The 19478-nt window shown below is 42.7% G+C and overlaps 1 protein-coding gene across 6 annotated transcripts in view; it reads right to left on the bottom strand.

Moving 5' to 3' along the window:
• Positions 1 to 19478, bottom strand: part of PTPRE (protein tyrosine phosphatase receptor type E) — a 113756-nt gene that overhangs the window by 71206 nt on the left and 23072 nt on the right. For 3 of the 6 annotated variants that reach the window (XM_074831527.1, XM_074831529.1, XM_074831532.1), the window contains exon 2: positions 15500 to 15610. The exons of the other annotated variants lie outside the window; for them this stretch is intronic. In XM_074831527.1, the coding sequence (XP_074687628.1) occupies positions 15500 to 15610 (111 nt within the window). The remainder of the gene's footprint in view (positions 1 to 15499; positions 15611 to 19478) is intronic. 6 annotated transcript variants of the gene reach the window in all.

Below are 19478 nucleotides of genomic sequence, written 5' to 3'. Positions count from 1 at the left end.
CTGGGCTGAGGCCAACTGTAGGAGTTTCAATAAGGCCAAATGTCGGGTGCTGTACTTGGGCCACAACAACCCTCAGCAGCGCTACAGGCTTGGGGAGGAGTGGCTGGAGAGCTGCCAGTCAGAGAGGGACCTGGGGGGGGGTGATTGATTGATAATGAGCCAGCAGTGTGCCCAGGTGGCCAAGAAGGCCAATGGTATCCTGGCTCGTATCAGCAATAGCGTGGCCAGCAGGGACAGGGAAGGGATCTTACCCCTGGACTCGGCACTGGTGAGGCCGTGCCTCGATGAGTGGGTTCAGTTTTGGGCCCCTCACTCCAAAAAGGCCATTGAATGACTCGAGCGTGTCCAGGGAAGGGCAACGGAGCTGGTGCAGGGTCTGGAGCACAGGTCTGATGGGGAGCGGCTGAGGGACCTGGGGGGGCTTAGTCTGGAGAAGAGGAGGCTGAGGGGAGACCTCATCACCCTCTACAACTCTCTGAAAGGAGGGTGCAGAGAGGGGGGATGAGTCTCTTGACCCAAGGAACAAGCGCCAGGACAAGAGGGAATGGCCTCAAGCTGCGCCAGGGCAGGGTCAGACTGGCTCTTAGGAAGTATTTCTTTGCAGAAGGGGTTGTTGGGCGTTGGAATGGGCTGCCCAGGGCAGGGGGGGAGTCCCCATCCCTGGAGGGGTTGAAGAGTCGGATTGATCCAGCGCTGAGGGATCTGGTGGAGTTGAGAATGGTCAGTGTGAGGTTCATGGTTGGACTGGAGGATCTTCAAGGTTTTTTCCAACCGAGATGATTCTGGGATTCTGTGACCCCAGCAATGACATGGCAGGGGAAGTGTCACCAAGCAGGAACCTCTGCCCTTGCAGCACGGGTTAACTGGAGGTTTCTCTCCAGCAGCTTCACATAGGCTCTGAGTAGGAACATATTCCTAAATCTCTAAAGAGATGAAACTAACCCCCATTCACTTCTTATCCCCTAGTTTCTCACTGACAAGACAAGGTCTGCATCGCTCCTGTTGTTCTGCACAACTTGGACGTGCATAAAATATTTACTTGAGAACGTTCTCCATTTATTCCCACAAAGTCACTGCTGAATCAGAACAAGAGATGCATTTAGTCACGTTATTCATGCTATGTTAGCTTCCACTCAGGCTTGCTTTCAGCACACCCTAAGCAGCACATTTTCTCAGAAGACTTTGGACCCCATTACTAAGAGGTCTCATGTAGGACCAGCAGCTTTAACTCAAATTCAGGCAGACAAAGGTACAAAGTCCCATCACCCATGGAGCTTTACTCAGGAGAAGTAAAGCCTCATATAAGCTGGCCACTACATCTGTCTCTGCTTCTGGAAGAGTAAAACAGGGGTTGGCACTCTCGAAACACACTTTATCCCCTATGGAAGAGAAACAAGCAGACTGCAGTCTGATTTACTGACAGGTTTATCTGCTCTTAAATGGGAATATTTGGTGAGAGCAGCAAACTGCAGGTTACAAATCACAGCCAGGGCAGACATCCGCAGCATCCCGACAGCAACTTGTTCTGCAGAGGAGAGGGCTGCATCCCTTCTGCGACATCCCCAACTCCCCAAATGCAGGGGCTGCCCTTTCCTGAAGGAGCCGTTGCGGGGAGAAGATGGATCTCTGGGGGACAACAGATAGTGAGGCTGCAATGGCTCTTTCTCACCCTGCAAGTACGACTGCTTCGAGGTCCATGGCCTGTCTGTATGTACACATACATTTCCACCCACTATTTAGAAATTATTCGTGTTTCAGACTATAAAGTCCAAAATGAAAATACAACACAAAGTAGTTTACATCCTAGACTCACACCTTTACAACAGAAAATATTCTATTCTATTACGTTGTCAGACTAAGCGTGAACTTCAACAATTCCTGATGCCAAACTTAAAATATTTATGTGCCAAGACTTACTTAATTTACAAGTCAAAAAACCCCCACAAATCAAAAAGCCATCAACAAGCTGTTTTTTTTCACTTTTGTTCTCTTACTTTTGTAATAATGAGAAGTCATATGACACCAGTGGAGTCATCAGGAGAATATCTAATGATTTTAAACCTGATTATATATTCTTAATGAACTGGTTTGCATGTGTGGTTCCTTGCAGCAACGTGTCACTTGTACCAATCTGCCACATAACAGCAAACTGGACCGTTTAAACGTAATGCCCTTCGAATACAAATGTGAGAGGACTTAACAGACAGACTGAAAATAAAAACCAACAGAGAAAGCTGCTTCCTTCCCTTTTATGGCTCACGTTTCCAAAAAAATTTAAAAAAAAAAAAAAGGAAAGAAAAAAAAGAGGTCAAATCAATTCAGTTGAAGCTGCCTAAAACTGTGTATTTAGGTTATCCTGCACATCCAGCACTGTCAGCACGATGAGCAGACGCCTGGCTGGGCTTCGGCGTAAACCCCTCCTCATCTTGCTCAGCAAAACCACTTCTGCACCTTCACGCGATGCCTAAAGCAGAATGCTTAGCAAACCGGGTAATACAGCAGTAATAAAAATAATTAAATAATAATATATAAGCTTATTATGTAAGTATACACCAGTAGTCATAGGGTGTAACAGCTGTTACTGGGAAAATATTAAAGAAGCTAAAGGAAGATGAATTCCCAGCACTGAAACAAGAATCCTGCTGCTGAATCCGACCACAGACAAGGCTCTCGGGGCTGTTACACCTCCCCTTAACATGCAGAGCCCACAAGAGCCGGTTTGTTTGAAACATTAAGGTTTTCATCTGCAAGCCAAGCTGACAGCAAACATATGTTCAAATACTGCCAACCCAGACAGTGAAGCCCAGACAGTTATTTTGTAGTAACTGTAATATTTTTTGGTTTGTATTTCTGCTGTGCACAGGCTGTGTTACAGTAAGGGTCCACATCAGTGCACATCACGGGGACATTACAGCTGATTTTCTGAAGGACACACTGTACGAAGATGATCGTCGTGAACAACCACCTGAAAGGCAGATATTCCCTAATTTACAATACCAAGGTCTTTTCTGACCCCACAGACTAAGAGCAGATGGAAATGAAAGGTTCTGCTTCCTCCAGACCTTGTTTATACCATTTCAACACACCTGGTACATTATTCTGTGTGTGACAGTCCCCTTTTCACCCCAGTTCTGCCTGCCAGCTGTAAAGCTGGCTTTAGATCTTGGCCCACAATTGACTATATTCAATTATTGCTGCAGCTTGACATGGAGAAACAGTGAATTTCTGTTTCTGCCATTTTCTCGCTCCATTCCAGCGCAGGTTTAGCTGTGACTGATGTTTGCTCCCATTCATTTCTGATTATAGTCAGTATGGGTTTAATTAACTGGCATAGCAACTTCAAGCTATTTTGAAAAATTTTATGTGGAGAAAACCAGCAAAGTTCTTTAAAAATGGTAAAGATTATTGTACTGTGCATGAACCACAGCACCATATAGGTCTTCAGCTAGAGAGAGCTTCAGCCCTGACAGCTTGACCCCATCAGAGTCCAAGCTCCTGAGATTTTCTGCTAAAATACTGAATTTCCTCTTCATCACCTTAACATTGACCTGTAGATCTAAGGAGCTACAAAAACCTGTGGCATACAACTGCTCCTTGAACCAAACTATTCTGATGAGCAGAGTTCACTGTAGAAGTTCACTCAGACCACCGCCACCACAGCTTTTACTGCCACACACATGATACAGATGCGTACAGTCCAAGTCAACAACAGAAGGAAAAGGAAGGTCAACCCATCCTTCCCTGATGTCTGCAGATGCTCTCGGGAACAATTCTCTCCTCTGGAGTCTCCCCTCTATGCTCACGTCAACGCCACCACCTCCAGGAAAGCACCATACTCCTGCCTCCAGTTAACAAGACTCCTCAATAATTAGCACAATGTCTTTCCAGAAAGAAAGAAGCTAAGGAGGAGTTTTACAACCTTTGTAACATTTTCACTGTGCACTTTTCCCCCATAATCTAATTGCTTCATTTAGTGCATTCAAGAGACACAAGAAGGCAGAACCACATGGAGACCCATAAACCAGGCAGTTCTTGGATATAACACTTGGCCTCACCCAGAGAAGTTTTTAAAGTAAAATCATTCTAAAGCAATTCCATCATTCACTGGAAGTTGCCACGAATGGTGTAGTTTGCCTGGACTTTTGGTAATTACCTAATTCAGTACAAAACCCAGCAGATTGCTAGAAAATGGACGCACATCTCCAGGTGTGCTACTTCATGTTTTGTCCAATGTTGCAGTTCAGATGGAAGATAATTCATTAGAGGAGATATTCAGCTGCTTATCACGAGCAGTATTTGTTATTTCAACTCAAACTCAGACCTGTTTAACACCTTTCTAATAATCCTCAAAAAGCTGACAGGTTGAGAAAGAAACATTACAGATTTGTGATGGGAGTAAGTATTCACCAGCGTAATGCTAAGAGCTCAAAACGCTGCATTTTCCCTTCATGCTAAAAAAGAACTGAAAGAAATCGTATCTCCTCAGAACAACGTGACCCTCTGGAGAAAAGAGCTGCTGTATTTTCCCACCGGTGCCTGGAACAGACAAAAGTGGAAGCTGATGACTAAAGGAACAACTAAAAATATCTGAAGTAGTCTGGATCTAGAGAGTTGCTTGCCCCCACTGCAGTTACCAAACAGCATATTCAGTTTCACTGATGCTAATGCATGCAACAAGTTCATTTACACTTCAATTAACTTCAATAAGTGCTTGTTTTCCACAATTAATGACAGTTCTTCTTTCCTTTTGCTATAGCCCCTTTTTCTGCTGACCCTTAGTGCAGTAAACCACTGCCTCCCTTGTTTCAAACACGGTTTGAAGGGCGTGGGTGAAATAATTAAGAAAAACGCATTTCCAACACATGTAAAGAAGAGTAAGAGAAGGAAAACCTTGCACTGGATGGGAGCAGATGGATGCCAGACGGTTTCTGAGATACAGCTGTAATTGTGTATATTGAAGCAAAAATCAGGAAAATCCACTAAAGAAAAAGTCCAGCACAGAAAACAGGGCAACTCTGGTACCAGCAGGAAGGCTGGTGGCTCCTCTGGGACCTTACCAGGTATGAATACCATATTGCATCAAAGGCTTAAAGTCAGTTTTCAAGTCAAATTGGGGGGGGGATAATAAAAAAAAAAAAATAAAAAAAAAAATCACAGCCTGTACAAGAACTCCCCACAGCAGCTTTAGCAGACAGGGCCAAAAGGCTACAATTTGCCATTGCTTATTCATGAATGAAGTCCTCCTAAGTCCTCAACTTACTTTTTTTTAGGTTTTTTTGGAAGGAGACAAGAAAGAGGTTGTCAGGGGCTGGATTTCAAGCAAAAAATAGCAATGTAGCATTTAATCGTCAGATAATTTCAAGTAGCAAATTTCAAGCAATAAAGTAAGGTTGAAAGTATCACTCAGAAGGAAAAACAACTGGCAGATGTATGGTAACCGGGAAAATATGATGAGAATTAACTCAAGAGATGATCAATCTTCCCCAAAGCACAAGCAGGGGCTGACCTCCTGGACACCCACAACCGCAACACGCTGGGGTAGGAAACACTGATGCTCCCCAACCCAGCCACCAGCAGCCCTCACTCCTACGCTTGCCATTTGTCCCATCCACAATTAATACAGAACCCCCTTTTTCTTCTGCTCGGATTTCAACAATATTCATTAACAAAGAAGCGTGCAGACATGCTAATTTGAAGCGGTTTCATTCAGGAGTAGTTTGGCCTGATGGAAAATCCAGCTATTGATTTTCCTATAGGTTGCTGTCATCACTTCTGCTGCCTACAAATAAACAACTTAAAGAATATTTGCTTTCCAGTGACAGCTCGTGTCAACAACAGTATGCACTTACTGTTAGGTTTGCTGCAGAATAAACTGATATTTTATTATTTAATGTGTTTTAAAATTGTCACTGGAATTCCTGATGGCATTACCGTTGATAAAATGTACACGTATCTTAAATCCCTGGCAAAGCACCGAACATCCAGAGCCAGGCAGCATTCAAATTCTCATCAATTCTTTTCAAGACATGATATTAAAAGGAATTGCTGCTCCTGAACGTATTTACTAAGGAACAGAAGAAAAACGGTATGGGATTAATAGTACAATAATAATAGCAATAATATAGAAGCATACTCTCGGGAAATACTTAGCACAAGCAAATTTTGAGTGCTGCTCTGGGCATTTACAGCAGATTTTGTTATAGCTCACAAAAACATAATTTTGCAAGGATTTCTAAAGTCATTTATTTCTCTTCCTTACTCTGTAAGTTGGATTTTTTCATAAAGGAATGTTTTTCTTTGAGGATAGGAATTAAAAAAGGCAGAGTGTTTTCCCACCAGACCTTGACAGCTGTCTCTAAGACACCATGTGTAGAAAATACAGAAGAGGATCCCATTTTGGAATGTCCTTGAAGTGAAACACGTAACAAAGTTGTTGATTTGACCATCGCATTTAGAGATGCTGGCCTATTTCATCCAAAAATACTATTTGGTGGAAAATACCCGTTGGTCAAATGTGGGTTATTACCATGGGAATAGCTTTTTGGACTGAGACTGTATTCTGGATCTAAGATCAAAGAGAATTCTATTTCTATTTTGGAAGTATGTTAACTAAAAAAAAAAAAAAAAAAAAATCCATCATTTGTACAGGACACTCAGTTCCAAATCTGCAAGCTTTATTTTCACAAACCCAACAGCAGACAACAGCAAGAGCAGAGCCTACAACCTGGTACTGTCTGGCAGGCACATGTCCTGCCCCTTCCATGCCAAGCACCAGCAGCATCCACTGAAATAACGGGGTAGGAAAGCTCCTCCCTTTCTAAAACTAGTTGTTCCCTGAAAGGGCAGATTTTTTTTTTCTCTTAATAAAAACTTCTTTTTTTTTTCTGCCCCAGTGTTTATTACGGCATGTGCTGAAAAAAGGAAGCTGGCAAGAGCTCTGCGTCTGCCCGAGCCATCTGTTTCTGCTTACTGGAAACCTGCTGGTAGCCCAGCCTCACGTGGAGGATGCACAAACACACACTCCCCTGCGCTTCAGACAGGCTCCACATCCGGTTATTCACTTACGTGATGTTTGAGTCCCTTATTTCACATTACACGTTGAGGATAAAACGCAAGCAGGAGTGTGTTTGGGGGGAGAACACGAGGGTGGGAGAAAAAAAAGCATGTTTCTTGCCACGGGAGGAGCATGAGGCACCACGAGGCTCCTGGGATCAGCTCCACAGAATCACAGAATCATCTCCGTTGGAAAAGACCTTGAAGATCCTCCAGTCCAACCATGAACCTCACACTGACCATTCTCAACTCCACCAGATCCCTCAGTGCTGGGTCAGCCCGACTCTTCAACCCCTCCAGGGATGGGGACTCCCCCTCTGCCCTGGGCAGCCCATTCCAACGCCCAACAACCCCTTCTGCAAAGAAATACTTCCTAAGAGCCAGTCTGACCCTGCCCTGGCGCAACTTGAGGCCATTCCCTCTTGTCCTGGTGCTTGTTCCTTGGGTCAAGAGACTCATCCCCCCTCTCTGCACCCTCCTGTTAGGGAGTTGTAGAGGGCGATGAGGTCTCCCCTCAGCCTCCTCTTCTCCAGACTAAACCCCCCCAGTTCCCTCAGCCGCTCCCCATCAGACCTGTGCTCCAGACCCTGCACCAGCTCCGTTGCCCTTCTCTGGACATGCTCGAGCCATTCAATGGCCTTTTTGGAGTGAGGGGCCCAAAACTGAACCCAGTCATCGAGGTGCAGCCTCACCAGTGCCGAGTCCAGGGGTAAGATCCCTTCCCTGTCCCTGCTGGCCACGCTAGTGCTGATTCAAGCCAGGATACCATTGGCCTTGGATATCATTGGCTCTGTCCCTCCCCAAGGGATTCCGGGGACACTGAGGGGTCCCGAGGTCCCAGTCATAGCGGGTAGGTACACGCTGTAGTTGCTAATCCAACCTTGGCAATTGCACGGTGCGCGGCTGCTCACAGGCTTTTACCAGGGAATATTACACAAATAATTTGTTACTCCAAAATTCACCCCCCTCCAGACTTCCGCTTACCTGCAGAACAACCAAGCACCTGCATACAGATACCATACACCTCAAGGCCCATTTCAGAAGATGAATTTTCTTTTCATATGGAAAAGAATTTGAGGTTTTCACTAGAAGTGCAATTTTACAAGTACTGAGCATCATAGTATGTTACATCTGCTGTAATAAAAATACACTGCCAGTATGATATAGCTAATTAAACAGTAACTTTTTAATACGACAACGATAAAACTTCCAGACTGCCTTAGGCTACAGAAACATAAACCCTTAATTTTAGTTTGTCAGATACAGAAAGACCCTAAAATTACTTAAATGACACTTTTAGCCTCAGAGGATATGAAACTAAACCAGTCAACCTTACTTCCTTTTGATAACCCTTTCTGATGAAGCAGGATTAAAATAGCATCACCAAAATCTCCAGTACGAAAGCAGTATAATTTACAAATGCACATGTACTAATATTTTTACTTCTTTCGTTTGGTTGGTTTGCATTTTCATCTTATATTTTGAGTAATCGGCTACCACACTGTAACAACTGAATTTCTCTAAAACAACAAATCTTTCAAAGCAGTGAATATTTAAAATACCTTCCTAGTTCTCTGTTTTCCTGGTCCACAAAACACAACCTTGTTTTTTTTCCTTTGTACATTCTGGACCACAGTCACTTAAAGCACAAATAATACACCCATATTTTTAAACCCAAGCCATAGTACCAGCTTCATAGAGACAAGTCACACACATGTACATTTTAGGATAAAAAAAAAAATATAGGCCCAAGAGAGTAAGGAAGGAGACCCTCCAAATTGTATTTCCAACTCTTTTCACTTAAGTAATTTATAGGTTGCTGTTCTACAGTCCTCCCCCTCATTTGTGTTTCTTTTTTTTTTTTTTAATTTAATATTCCTGAAGAGATTATTTCAGGTCAATCAATGGCCAAGCCTACTAAAAGTAATCCTGATTCATTCTCAGTCCTTCAATCTAAATGCACTAGTGGAGTTGTATTTCAGCAAGACGTGTTTCCACTGTCCCTCCAGTCCCTCGCTGCCTCCCTGCGCCCCCAGCCGTGCCCTCCTCTTCCACAGCATTTGGGCAGATTTACCCCAGCACGGCAAAATATGAGACACACAACATCTCCTGTATTTCCCCTCTGTGGTCCCAAAGATGGCACATATCTAGAAATACAGGTACACTTCATCAAATTGAATTATACAAACTGATAATTTTTATTTTCCTTTTATTTACCTGCTTTCCAACTGATGCAGAGCTGCGCAAGAGCAAACACCGCTGCCCCAGGGGATCCATTTTTTCAGATCAGTTGAATGCTGCTGGCTGTCAAACTTGTCTTTCAGAATGTATCAGCCAAAAAAAGGATGAACTTTTTTATAGAATAAATTCAGTGTGCTTGTATAGTCCCACCCTGGTGATGGAAAACCTGATTGCTGAATGTTTTGCTCATGGCTTTAGCATGTGATAAGTGCTCATCCCATGGATTCAGTGGAATAACCTGAGAGGCACTGGCCACATTAGAACATCAAAATTTCCCTCTTGTGACTGGAAAAGGAAACACTCAGGCTGATCAATGACTGGTTGAAGCCACAACAAAGTGAAGTCCCTTCTTTTTTTCAACAGAGCAGCTACTGAGAACCTGGTCACGTATTTCTATCCTAGGAGATAACAGAAAATCTGCTTGTGGTACAGGTAAACAAAATATTCAATATACAGTCCTCAGTCTCATCAACAAACGCTGGGGGAGGAGGAAAGGGGAAGTTGCAGGAAATTTTTTTTTCTGCAATTTTCCCTTTTCCCTACAAGCGCACTGTCAGCGTGCTCCCACGCCGGCTGCCTCCCCCCTGCCCTGGGAAAGCCCAGCTTGGGAAACTGGGGCTCAACTTCTTCAAACCCAGTTAACGCTGCTCCCATCGCTCGGGTGCCCCTGCTCCCTGCCCCCAGAAGGGGGTTCCTGCAACATATTTGCAAGAGATTAAATTAAAAATCCCATCTCCAACTACTTTATTTTTTCATACATGTTGGGAAACATCTCACGAGAAGGAAGAAGGAGAAAAATTTCATGTTTGAAAAAGATGCACAAGCTTGAGAGAGCAGGAAAAAGTAAACCAGATTTTTATCACCAGGTCAGGGTAATTTTAACTATATTCTGAGAGTCCAGCAGGCTCCGGAGAACTGTCTCTTTACAGGCATTTAAAAGAACCAAGAGCTGCACTCAGTGAGCTGGAAAAGCTAATTTAAAGCCTATTAGATGTCCCAAAGCAAGGAAATTGCTTTCTGGGAAGCCCCACCAACTGATGGTGTAACACACTCATTTTGAGCAGGGTGGTGGGAAGAGCAAAGATAAGAGTTCACCCATGTGCTCTGTGGGACTCTGTGTTTCACGTAACAAAAATTTCACGTAACAAAAACAGGGTCTTTTTCTTAGATATTAGCAATTACTAATTGTGGGAAACTCAGAAAGGCAGCAGATAAACTTGAGTTAATGAAGTCTCAGAAAGACTCATGTGGAACTTGAAGCATCGTTAGGTGGAAGACCAGAGTTGATTTTTTTTTTTTCCCCAAGAAATCTTTCTAGCAGCTGCAAAACAACGGGTAGTTCCGATTTTGCTAGGTTGAAGTCAACTGCTTTACACCAAGAAAAAAAAAAACAAACCAAAACAGGATAATTTACTGGTATACTTCCGAGCACAGCATGCCTGGCAGAACCGCTCGCTCCTGCACTGGTAAGGATTATCCCAGAGACCACAGGAGGCACTGCCGGGGTGCTGAGGGCTTCTCCCCATCTCACACACTTTTAAACAGCAAAAAAAAAAAAAAAAAAAAAAAAAAAAAAAAATATATATACACCCTATATGCAGCATACTGCAGTGATGGAGAGAAATGGAACCAAGCTACATTTACAAGCAGCTCTGCAGTCTGCGTCTGAAACATATCCCTTCCTTTCCTATCACATCAGGCATTAGCTACAAAAACCTGCCCTGGGGCATGCATATTTTGTGCTTATGATCTGCTTTTCCAGCTCAAGTCATTAATGTACAATTTAATGCAAGTTAGCTCTTTCATAAAACATATCTTAGCCTTATCAGAAGTAGCACCGGAGCATTTCTGAAAAGAAATCCTATCCTCAATTCTTCTCCCTTCATACTCAAATATACTGCATACCTTTCCTCAAAGGCCACGGAAGAACCACAGTCTGAAAAATAAATGAGACAAAATAATGGGATTGTAACTCATTTCCAGGCTCCAACTGATTTTTGCACCTATTTCACTGTCTTAATTATTTGGCTGTATTAACAGCAGTAAGTTATGTAAAGATTTAAAAAAAAAAAAAAAATTGCTGGAGAGCAGAGAGCCAAGTCTAATTATCAACAAAATTGATGTTAACTACACTTAGGTCAATACTATTCTGCAAAAAAGTGCTTCAAAACAAAACCAAAACCCAACAACATAAGAAAATCAAGACACACTGGCTTCCAAGAGACCTTTTGTTCACAGGTCAAGTAGATCAACTACAAAGGAAAGTGTGGGAGAAAAGCAAATTAAGTCATAAACATCCTATAAAATGAGCCTCCTCCGTGTCTGAACAGCAGCTTTCCGGGTGTCACCAAAACCATCAAGGAAGCTTTAAAACTTCATGGAAAAAGCCAAACTCAATCACCTTCCTGCATCTCCTGGCTGCTCAGTCATCACCTTCTCTGACAAGGTCAGCAAAAGAAAATGCAGATGTACCATGACAGACTAATGCAGGAGTTTTCCTGCTAACAACTGATTTAAAAGTGAAGCACATGCTGTCACTGGTGGGCAACTCTTAGGAAAACAGCAGTGTTGAAGGAAAGAGAAAAATCTTTCAACAAAGCTACACAAAATCCCGAGATATACCTCAAAATTTCTTTTATGTAAAACACTTTAATATTTTCATTTATTGCCACCCTAGAAATTGTTTTTCCCTCTCACACACACAGGCACAAAGCTCTGATTCTTTCAGGGAACCAATTAAAGGCATTAACTAAAAATAAAAAGCAAATCAGATCAGCCTAAGTTGCTTCTCTAAAAATATATATATATATTTCACAGCATGTTAATTAATAGAACAGAACCAATATTTTGATATCATGATTAAGATCAGTCCATTACCAGCATTTTTCTCGACAGCAGATCAATGCAACTGCAATTCTGGCAATTTGCTCACTAAATGACTTTCCAAGATGCATTCCTGAGATAAGGCAATGCCTTCTTTAACGTGCTTTTGAGCCAGTGAAAGATGAACCCTCAGGGAGTATTTTCGAAACAATGGCCAACTAGATTCTTCAGTAATAAAGCAAAACCTTTGCTTCACCTGTATTGACAAAAAAATGTGAAGTGAGGTGGAATGGCAAGACACTGGGTTTTTTTTTCTCCTTATTTCACAAACACTGATCACCAAGAATAAGATTGGGATGGAGGACACTTCCTAAACATCATTTTTGGAAAATGTAAAACTGAGGTTCTTGACGTCATTGTATTTTAACCAGAGGACACAGCTGAAGACCTGCTAGCAGGTGAATCACTTTTTCTGCCCTTTACTCTTCCTGCTCTACTTACTGGTTTTCACAACAGTGTTTCATGAGGAGCTGCACTGGCGCCTGGACGATATAAATAAAAGAAATGCCATTCTTCAGGGATCTGGAAAAAGGATAAAGAGGGAGGTGATGAAATCTGCAGGTTTAAAATTATTCAGTCTGGACAAAGTTCACATTTCCTGATCAGATTTTGGGGAAGGTTATCACACCACTCAATCATGACCAATGCAAACTGGTAAAATAGGGGAAAATGTTGACTATACACACAACGGGTTGTCTCTAAACTCACTAGATCTTGAGAAGATGTTGCTGGCTCTGAAAAGCCCCCTGGTTTTCTACCCATCCTTGAGGACTAACCCACTACGCCAGGGGGCACTGATGGCTCATGGCACTGCCTGAAACCCAAACAATCTGCAAAGTTACCTGCACAGGCAGGGGTGGAAGCCAGGAGGCCCCCAGGCAGGTTGCTGCCACGTGCTCTCTAGAGCAGAGTGATTTTCGACCAAAATGCAGAGGTTTTGGCGCTCAGTTGAACCACGTACTGCACCCACGGGAGCTGGCTGTAGTGGCTGAGAGCTACGGCTGTAGCCCACTGTGTCCTTCTGCCTCCCAGCACTGGTAACGAAGTACTTCTCTAAATATTGCCCAAAAGAGGCCACAGGAGATCTTCTAGTGATTCATTCATTATCAGCCTTTCTAGAACAGCATGATTCCCCCAGCAGAATACAATTCAAAACTAATCTGCATACCTTTCTGTGCAGCTTCTCAACCTTTTCCTTCTATGAAGATCTAAATCTAAACACATTTTCTGTTGACACTTTTGATACCTGCAGAGCTTACTCCTTTGGAGGGGAACCCTTCCCTTCTTCATCAAAAAGATCTGAAGAAACTCATTAAAGATCCAAGACTTTTACCCCTTGATGACTTTTAATTAGTGCATGCTCACCCACACAGGCAAAATGCATCACGAAAAACACAAAAGTAGACGTATTGTAAGACGTAACTGTACCAACTTGATAAAAACTGACTTATTTTTCAACACTAAAAATTCAAAACAGAGTAGAACTGTGTATTACCTTTCATATATGTATAGCTATAATACATATATGTATAGCTATGATATATATGCATACATACATGTATCACAGCTACCACACAAGGCTATATAAATATATATTTTACTTCCTTTACAAACTGTGTCTGGTGTTACTCGTCCTGGTTTAATGGGCTAGAAACAGCACTATTTTTGATATAAATACGGGGATGGTGCAAAAAGATAAGCTCTTTGCAGAGGATGGGTGGTGGTGAGTGACCAGTATTGAAACATGGTACCTTCTGATGACTGAATCACAGAATCATTCAGGTTGGAAAAGACCCTTGGGATCATCGAGTCCAACCATCAGCCCTACTGTACAAAGTTCTCCCCTACACCACATCCCCCAACATCTCATCTAAATGACCCTGAAACACATCCAGGGATGGTGACTCCACCCCCTCCCTGGGCAGCCTATTCCACTGTCCGACCACTCTTTCTGAGAAAATTTTTTTCCTAATGTCCAGTCTAAGCCTCCCCTGTTGGGAGTTTAAACCCTGAAACATGGGTTCACCTCTCAGTTTCTTTAAAACCGTTAACTACGGTCTGTAACGCTGCTTTGAGTTCACTAAGTACACCAGACTTACATTACAACCCTCTCCACATTTAAGCTGAGCTCTCACTTTGCCCTGTAGTCTGTTAGAAGCATTAATAATTTAAGCATTACATAAATGTCAAATTTTACTCTCCTCTGAATCAACAGAATTGTTTCCGATTTCTAGTATTATACCAGCTAACAGCACGGCTCAAAATAAAAGCATAACAGTACACCTACTTCATGAAAATTTATTTATAATATAATTCAATTAACAACTGTAACCAGAGGATGTTTTAAAGCAGTGCAGTCCCTCAGAACAGCACAAACACCCGCTGTGATAAGCTACGCTATCCTGTCAATACAGCCTCTGAACAGAAATGTTAAACATTTTTCTTAGACTAATCATAAGTATTAATAATAATATTAATAATAATGATTAATAATAATAAAAATTAAGCAGATTGATGATAAGAAGTGTGAGGATCTCCAGCGTTTTGGAATCCTGCTGTATATACCCGAGTGTAGCTGGAGATGCACACAGATGTGAACTCCCTTTCGTAAGTAATTTTTTCTTACTTCCCAGTTAACAGTAGCCAGTCACTTAACAGCACTTACAGCTTATGGCAACGATTTCAGGTGGGCATCAATGCTGAAGGAGATAGAATAACTTAAGCCAAGAAGGACCTTTAGGGTCAATCTGCCCAACCTCCTGCTGACAGCAGAGCTGAGCTCCAGGCTGCTGGGATGTGTGCTCATGCTGGGGGGGCTCCGAGGAAGGGATGCTGCAGCCCCCCTGTGCTCCTGCTCCAGGGCTGCACACCACCTTCATGAAGAATTTTTGTTTTTTCCCCCCATAGAACCAGTTGCTTGTGCCCAGTGCCTCCTCCCCTTGCGCTCTGCACCTCGGCGTAGAGCTTGGCTCAGCCTTCTCCATCCCCTTCCTCCAAGGATACTTCAGTTCAGTCCCCACCCTGCAAGGCCTCTCCTCTGGGCTTCACATCCTCATGCCCTTGCACTTGGCTTTGCCCAAGGCCAGGAGGCTTTTTGATGTCCCTCTGCAGAGCAGCCCCGCCCTCCAGCACAGCAACCCCTCCTCCCAAACCGGGGCCATCTGCCAACCCGCTGAGCACGCACTTCATCCCCTCACCCAGGTCACTGGCAGAGATGTTGCATATGAACACATGGCTGAACAGTCTCCAGTGGAAAATGATGTATAAAGACCTTTGCTCTCATGTTTGTTCAGATTAAATAAGGAACAGCTGCTGGGCAAACCTGACTTCAGAGTTTGCTCCCTGGTAAAGCGCAGTAGCAGTCACTTCATTTTGATCCCATGTGTCTCCAATGACAAGACTATGGTACCACACAGAAGTCCTGAGTGATCTCCTGGAAGGACAAGAACACACAGAACATGCCAAGTTTCACTACCTTAGACAAGCTTCCACAGATGTGAACTTATTTGGTAGTTGTCTTCATGACAAAATAAATAATTTTTTTAAAGCGTCTTGGCCAATGTAAACAGGAAAAATCCACTGTGTTCAGAGGTCAGGCTTTGCATGCCTTCTATGTTTTTGATGTGCAAAGGATGTTTGTTAGGATGTTTTAGATGTATACAGAATGCAAAATCAGGACAATGTTAACTAACATCCAACTCTTGTACCACACCTTAAAAAAAAACAACCCACAACAAAAATTGCTTCTTGATGAATATAAAACACTTTAAAACCTGAAGTTATTTCAGCAGACTTCAATGGCTGATGTTTTTCCCATTTGCCACAAGCACTCAAGAGGCAAAATCCCAAACGTCACTACACCTCAATGCAGCAGAAATACAAACAGCTCAACTCAGATGTTCACTGAGGGGTGTGCGACCGCATTTATTTCCAACATGCTGGTTACTCACTTGCATTAATGCATGCATTAAAAGGGCTCCACACCACTGCCACCCCTCCCAAAAAAAGACATATGCTTGACACGAGTTTAAATGTGCCTCCCCAAGGCTTCTTTTAAGCACTCTTCTCCACCTGAAATTAATTAATTGCATCTACTGAAGAGGCTGCAAATCCTGAAAGAAACATGCCAAGTGATTTTAAAATTGATGGTAGGAAAGCTGAAGTTGGCAAGGAGCTGTGGAGACCTGGTCCAATCTTCTGTGGAAAGCTGGGCCTTAGATTAGGTTTTCCAGAGACTGTCAGAGTTATGAGTATTTCCTAAATTTATTTTAGAACAGTAATTATGAAAATGACTTTTACCCTGCACTCATTAAGGAACTTCCTTTCATGCACGTATGAGATGACAACAACTTTGCAGCATTCGCTGCATATCCAGCTTTAGATAAACTCACAGATGAACACCTGATCAGAAATCCTGAACAAAGAGGTGAAGTTGCACCAGACCAGAGCCGGCCAAAACCCTCAGCAGTTACAGGGGTTACCTCTGCATACCTTGCCCTCGCCTTCAAAATACAATGGCACTGCCTGAAGAGCAGTGAATGCTGCTTTGTGGGAAGCCTTTAAGGCTGTTCATTAAACCTGTAGAATTTACAGGCACTTCTCTACACCCTTTCGTCCTGAAGTAGCACATCAGGACAGCAGGATACATCTCTTCAACTGGATTTCCAACATGATGGTCCTTTATTGGATGCCGACACCCTCCCACGGGCAGCGAAACGCAGCGTAAATGCCATTTCTCTGGGGATCATAATTCACACCGATGCCACATGGTGGTAGTACTACTAAAGGGATGGAGAGCAGTGAGCTCTCACAAAGCATGTGGGGTCACACTCAGCTGCAAATTGCGGTATTTGATGTTCCTCTAGGAAGCCCATTTCATCTGACCTCCCCAGAGTCAAAATAAGATGACACCGTCCTCATTTCAAAGAGAATAACCATTTGCACTGGAGTTTTACATAACTCCATTCAGTCATTTTTCTAACATCTGTGCCTAAATGAAACAACGGAGCACAGTAGATGCAACACAGATGGCTCACAAAGTCATTTAAAGTACACAACTGCTACGGTTTTCATCACAAATGCATAAACTGGCCCTTCATAAAGCTGTATGCAGAGAGCTGCTGCAAAGTCCATTGTCCTAATGGCCTCCAATTTCACAAGAAATGACCCTGCAGCAGCATGTTTCTTGGTCTCAAATGAACACAATCCCAAACCAGTCATTTCTGATACCTATTTACAGAGTAACAGAACACAGTTGTTTCATAAGATGGTTATAACCATCTTTCTAATTCAGTCAAACATCTTATTCAAGGTAAGAGTCAATTAAAACCAAGAAAAAAATAAATGAAAGGCCTTTTCAGCTTTACCATGCAACTGTATTTTTAAAATACAGTTTTCCTACTGCCTAACGTGTTTCCAGAAAGCAGAAATTCATGATTCTCAGGCCAAAGTTTGCAAGCAACTTCTTACTGGAAACAAGCCACTCCAGGTCTGAAGAAAGACTCAACCACCAGAAATCTGCTGCCACTGTAAACCACAGAGGCCAGAAGAGGACACAGCAGGGAGAAGGCGGCATATCTGCCCTGAGGAGACACTTTACCTCACAATGTGTTTCACTAATGCTTCGCCAAATACCAGCCTTCACGTGTTCAGTCACTTTTATTTATCGGTTCTACCAGAAAATAATATTGAGACTTTATGGTTTTGACTGTAGAGCAAGAGATGGGGAACAGGTTTGGGACATAATGGTGGAAGAAAAACAAATGAAAAAAAACCAATAAGCCTCAAACTGAATTCAGTAAACTCAAAAATTCACGTTTAGGAAAAGAAATCCTGCAAGTAGAAGTTGTCTGTTCACTGGGAACACTCAGTTCTTGCTACTCAACCACAGCCTCCACCAGCACCACCTCTACCCTACCTGGATAGCTTTGGCAGATGACTGCCAACAGCTACGGAATTGAAACGCATCATTTTTTTTAAAATTGTATATTACATATCCACGCAAAGATCCCAACCTTTCCATAATTAACCCCCTGAAAATCCCATCCTTGGTCAAATTTCTGAGCACAGCCATCTCCCCTCCTCCCAGATCCTCAGCAAGTTCTGTGAACTCCTCATGAATAACTCCTCCGTAGAAACGAACACTGCTGTATTCATTTCGAAAACAAAAACGGTATTATAAGAAAATATGCTGCTCACAATTCTAGTGTAATATCTTCAAACAACAGTGTAATGTCAAAAATGGCATTTTGCTTACCCAAACTTGAACAGTGAAATTTCTGGCTCTCTATAAACAAGCAAAAGTATCAGGTTTTCCTTGACAGTAGAAGACCCATTTTTTTCAAGATACAAGTTTATTATGAAATAAGTATGTCTAAATTGTTTTAAGGACTTTATTCTGTCTCTCCATTTTAATTACCACATATTAAAAACTCATGGTACAGTTACCAAATTTGTACAACTGCCTACGGCGTGCAAAAGCACACAGAGAACTTCTGCCTCCAGCAGACTGTGGGTCGTTACAAAATGTCCCAACGCTAATGCAGAGCTGTCTAAACTAATGAGCATGAAAAAAAAAAATAAATGTTAGCATCTCTGCCACTATAGCTTATGCTTCTTCCAAAACCAAAAGAACCAACATAAAAGCAACTTTTCCAGTCTCTGGAAAAATTCAGCATTTGTGCATCCCTGCTCCTGCCAGCCTCCTGCTCTCTGCTGCTCCTCTCTCCCAACACCAGCTCCATCATCTTACCTGGGCCATCAAATTCCTACCCAAGACTTCGCTATCCATACGACTCCTTGGACTTCTTCAGGTTTCTGTGCTGATCATCAAGTTTAATTCCACAGCAAATAACCAAAAAGAACGAAACCACCACAGAAGTAATTTAAAATATGGGTATTTCCCAGCTGATGACCCTATTTCTTCTATTCTTTAGTATCATAGAATAGCAGGTTGGAAGGGCCCTCAAGGAGCATCTGGCCCAGCCTTTCTTGGCAAAAGCACGGCCTAGATAAGCTGGCTCAGCACCCTGTCCAGCTTAATCTTAAGAAGTGTCCAATGTTGGGGAACCCACCACTTCCCTGGGGGGATTATTCCAGTGGCTGATTGTTCTCATTGTGAAAAATTTTCCTCGTATCCGGTCAGAATGTCTGTACCCACTACCCCTCATCTTTTCCATGGGACGCCTTGTAAAAAGGGAGTCTCCATCTGCTTTGTAGCCACCCTTTAAATACTGGAACATGGAGAGAAGGTCTCCCCTTAGTAATTCTTGTCAAGTACACAAGTAAAATATAGTGCAGTA

The sequence above is a fragment of the Strix aluco genome, chromosome 7, assembly GCF_031877795.1.
Source record: "Strix aluco isolate bStrAlu1 chromosome 7, bStrAlu1.hap1, whole genome shotgun sequence".
Lineage (NCBI taxonomy): Eukaryota > Metazoa > Chordata > Aves > Strigiformes > Strigidae > Strix > Strix aluco.
This window is presented reverse-complemented; position numbering and strand designations above follow the sequence as displayed.